At 41.1% G+C, this 4,796-nt stretch overlaps 1 protein-coding gene across 5 annotated transcripts in view; it reads left to right on the forward strand.

The window, feature by feature from the left end:
* The first annotated feature begins 440 nt into the window (after positions 1-440).
* xdh (xanthine dehydrogenase) overlaps positions 441-4,796 on the forward strand; it is a 50,680-nt gene continuing 46,324 nt past the window's right edge. Inside the window, exons 1-2 of one of the 5 annotated variants that reach the window (XM_036955272.2) lie at positions 441-859; positions 2,800-2,857. In XM_036955272.2, coding sequence (XP_036811167.2) covers positions 761-859; positions 2,800-2,857 — 157 coding nt within the window. In that variant the 5' untranslated portion in view covers positions 441-760. The remainder of the gene's footprint in view (positions 860-2,799; positions 2,858-4,796) is intronic. The other 4 variants (XM_090211628.1, XM_090211632.1, XM_090211629.1 and 1 more) reach the window with 4 other exon arrangements.

A 4,796-nucleotide genomic window follows, 5' to 3' on the forward strand; every position in this document is an offset into this window, starting at 1 on the left:
ATCTCTGACTCTCACTCTCTTTTGGCATATGACTCATTCATTCATTCATCTATTTTAAAGAATACATCATGTCTTAATCTTAGCATTGGCATCTCTCTCCCCTGTGTTGTCCATACTTCTAGCTGTCTCACACGCCTCACGCCAAGCCTAGCTCTTTTTTAGTGTCAGTGAATGTTTATTAAGAAGGTGTCTGGTCTGAAAAACCAAAAGAAAAACAGGACGGGAGGTCAGTGACAGACAGCCACCTCATGAGTACACTACTCACCATGCGTGACCACAAGGCTGATCGATAATCAATAACATGCTATCACGTGTGTGTCTCATGTCATCTCCCGCCTCACATCTCGTGTGACACATGATTTTACTGTGTGTCTTCCTCATATTCAGTCCAAAGTTGGAGACTTTATCCTTTTATGACCTATCCTTTTTTGTCTAGTCACATAACGACAGAGATATAGAGGGAAAAGGGACAGACGGACGTAGGGAGTTAAACTTTAAAAGGTTGAGAGAGAGAGAGAGAGACAGAGAGAGACAGAGAGAGAGAGAGAGAGAGAGAGAGAGAGAGAGAGAGAGAGAGAGAGAGAGAGAGAGAGAGAGAGAGAGAGACAGAGAGAGAGAGAGAGAGAGAGAGAGAGAGAGAGAGAGAGAGAGAGAGAGAGAGAGAGAGATACAGGGTGACTGAATGAATATATTCATTGTCACACGGTAATGTATCAGTCTTCACTGACAACAGTAGAGTGCGCAAACCACTAGCCTAAACATGTCGGACCTGACCTACGGAGAGCAGACTAACAGGAATAATCTGACGGATCACCACATGAGCGGAGATGAACTTGTTTTCTTTGTAAATGGAAAAAAGGTAAGATTCACAACTATTCTTTCCAAGTCAACTTAATCAATAGTTGGTCAGTAATGGTAGGTGGGCTGGTAGGCTAACACGTTATTGAGACTACGCTTAAAGATCTATACATTTGATAATTGTGCATTTGAAATATAATGGCTAAAATATGTTTAACACTACGGGAAACGTTTATTATCTTACTTCTTCATTCTCATTAACTTTACTCTAATTTATCGCCATAAGCACAAATTAACTGATCATAGTATGTATATGATTATGTGGGGAAATACAGTACCTGACAAAAGTTTGGACACTGACTCATTCAAGGGTTTTTCTTTATTTTTACTATTTTCTACATTGTAGAATAATAGTGAATATATCAAAACCATGAAATAACACATATGGAATCATGTAATAACCCCAAAAAAGTATTTTTACAAAATCAAAATATATTTTACATTTTAGATTCTTCAAAATAGCCACCATTTGCCTTGATGACAGCTTCGCACACTCTTGGCATTCTCTCAACCAGCTTCACCTGGAATGCTTTTCCAACAGTCTTGAAGGAGTTCCCACACGTGCTGAGCACTTGTTGGCTGCTTTTCCTTCACAATTAGGTTCTCAATTAGGTTGAGGCCAGGTCATCTGATGCAGCACCATCACTCTCCTTCTTGGTCAAATAGCCCTTACACAGCCAGCCTAAGCGCAAACCAGATGGGATGGCATATAGCTGCAGAATGCTCTGGTAGCCATGCTGGTTAAGTGTGCCTTGAATTATAAATATATCACAGACAGTGTCACCACCAAAACACCCACACACCGTCACACCTCCTCCTCCATGCTTCATGGTGCGAATCACATTTGCGAAGATCATCCGTTCACCTACACTGCGTCTCACAAAGAACCGTCGGTTGGAACCAAAAATCACAAAAGTGGACTCATAAGACCAAGGGACAGATTTCCACCGTTTGAATGTCCATTGCTAATGTTTCTTGGCCCAAGCAAGTCTCTTCTTATTGTTGGTGTCCTTTAGTAGTGGTTTCTTTACAGCAATTCAACCATGAAGACCTGATTCACACAGTCTCCTCTGAACAGTTGATGTTGAGGTGTCTGTTACTTGAACTTTGAACAGCATTTCTTTGGGCTGCAATCTGACGCTGGTAACTCTAATGAACTTGTCCACTGCAGTAGAGGTAACTCTGTGTCTTCCAATCCTGTGGTGGTCCACATGGGAGCCAGTTTCATCACAGCGCTTGATTGTTTTTGCGACTGCACTTAAAGACATTTTCTTGAAATTTCCCGGAATGACTGACCATCATGTCTTAAAGTAATGATGGACTGTCATTTCTCTTTGCTTATTTGAGCTGTTCTTGCCATAATATGGACTTGGTCTTTTACCAAATAGGGCTGTCTTCTGTATACCACCTTACCTTGTCAAAACACAACTGATTGGCTAAAATGCATTAAGAAATCTCACAAATTAACTTTTAACAAGGTAAACCAGTTAATTGAAATACATTCCAGGTGACTACCTCATGAAGCTGGTTGGGAGAATGCCAAGAGTGTGCAAAGCTGTCATCAAGGCGAAGGGTGGCTACTTCAAAGAATGTAAAATTGAAGATATATTTTGATTTGTTTAACACTTTTTTTGGTTACTACATGATTCCATATATGTGTTATTTCATAGTGTTGATGTCTTCACTATTATTCTACGATGTAGAAAATGATAAAGAATAAAGACAAATCATTGAGAGTCGGTGTGTCCAAACTGTTGACTGCTACTGTATATATTTATATGGAATATTTGTATTATGTTGGTTCTTCGATCTCAGTAACTTTATCCGTAATTAATCGCCATGACAACATTTTGCCTGTTCAGAGTATGTATTTTGGAGATATATATCTCATATATGTGTACACGTATAACACGATATACAATATATATGTTATCTCTCCAGATAACAGAGAAACATGCTGATCCAGAGATGACATTGCTGACATACCTCAGGAGAAAGTGTATCCTGAAATACCTCTCACACACAGCCCCGGGAAGTAGGGTGTTGAGGGTGCTGATTTAATACCATAGACACAGGAAGTAGGGGTGCTGAGGGTGCTGATTTAATACCATAGCCACAGGAAGTAGGGGTGTTGAGGGTGCTGATTTAATACCATAGCCACAGGAAGTAGGGGTGTTGAGGGTGCTGATTTAATACCATAGCCACAGGAAGTAGGGGTGCTGAGGGTGCTGATTTAATACCATGGCCACAGGAAGTAGGGGTGTTGAGGGTGCTGATTTAATACCATAGCCACAGGAAGTAGGGGTATTGAGGGTGCTGATTTAATATCATAGCCACAGGAAGTAGGGGTGTTGAGGGTGCTGATTTAATACCATAGCCACAGGAAGTAGGGGTGTTGAGGGTGCTGATTTAATACCATAGCCACAGGAAGTAGGGGTGCTGAGGGTGCTGATTTAATACCATGGCCACAGGAAGTAGGGGTGTTGAGGGTGCTGATTTAATACCATAGCCACAGGAAGTAGGGGTATTGAGGGTGCTGATTTAATATCATAGCCACAGGAAGTAGGGGTGCTGAGGGTGCTGATTTAATACCATAGCCACAGGAAGTAGGGGTGTTGAGGGTGCTGATTTAATACCATAGCCACAGGAAGTAGGGGTGCTGAGGGTGCTGATTTAATACCATGGCCACAGGAAGTAGGGGTGTTGAGGGTGCTGATTTAATACCATAGCCACAGGAAGTAGGGGTGTTGAGGGTGCTGATTTAATATCATAGCCACAGGAAGTAGGGGTATTGAGGGTGCTGATTTAATACCATAGCCAAAGGAAGTAGGGGTATTGAGGATGCTGATTTAATACCATAGCCACAGGAAGTAGGGGTGTTGAGGGTGCTGATTTAATACCATAGCCACAGGAAGTAGGGGTATTGAGGGTGCTGATTTAATACCATAGCCAAAGGAAGTAGGGGTATTGAGGGTGCTGATTTAATACCATACCCACAGGAAGTAGGGGTGTTGAGGGTGCTGATTTAATACCATAGCCAAAGGAAGTAGGGGTATTGAGGGTGCTGATTTAATACCATAGCCACAGGAAGTAGGGGTATTGAGGGTGCTGATTTAATACCATAGCCACAGGAAGTAGGGGTATTGAGGGTGCTGATTTAATACCATAACCACAGGAAGTAGGGGTGTTGAGGGTGCTGATTTAATACCATAGCCACAGGAAGTAGGGGTATTGAGGGTGCTGATTTAATACCATAGCCACAGGAAGTAGGGGTATTGAGGGTGCTGATTTAATACCATAACCACAGGAAGTAGGGGTGTTGAGGGTGCTGATTTAATACCATAGCCACAGGAAGTAGGGGTATTGAGGGTGCTGATTTAATACCATAGCCACAGGAAGTAGGGTTATTGAGGGTGCTGATTTAATACCATAACCACAGGAAGTAGGGGTGTTGAGGGTGCTGATTTAATACCATAGCCACAGGAAGTAAGGTGTTGAGGGTGCTGCAATACCCCTTGAAAAAAGTAAATACAAAAAGCATATAATTAAATTTTTCCTTCACTAAAGTAGTGCACCAGGCCTATACTAGTCCTGTATTAACATATATTCTGTTGTGCGGGTAAAAAAACACACATATATATATATATATACATCTGAACTCTGCACCCCTGATATATATATATATATATATATATATATATATATATATATATATATATATATATATATACTGTATATAAATATTCTGATAAAATTACAGGTATTTAATTTATTCACTGAAAATATTGAGGGGGAAAATTCCCCATTGTGCCATTTCTGCTCTGAATGTTCTGTGCTTTCAGTTGTTTGTCTTGTAGGACCTTTCACTCTCTCAGGGGGGTTTGATGGAGGCAGAACTTTGGACAGTTGGCTATTTGCTCTGAATAGACAGTAGACAG

This window comes from Oncorhynchus mykiss, chromosome 19, assembly GCF_057628025.1.
Source record: "Oncorhynchus mykiss isolate SJ-2025 chromosome 19, ASM5762802v1, whole genome shotgun sequence".
NCBI classification, from domain to species: domain Eukaryota; kingdom Metazoa; phylum Chordata; class Actinopteri; order Salmoniformes; family Salmonidae; genus Oncorhynchus; species Oncorhynchus mykiss.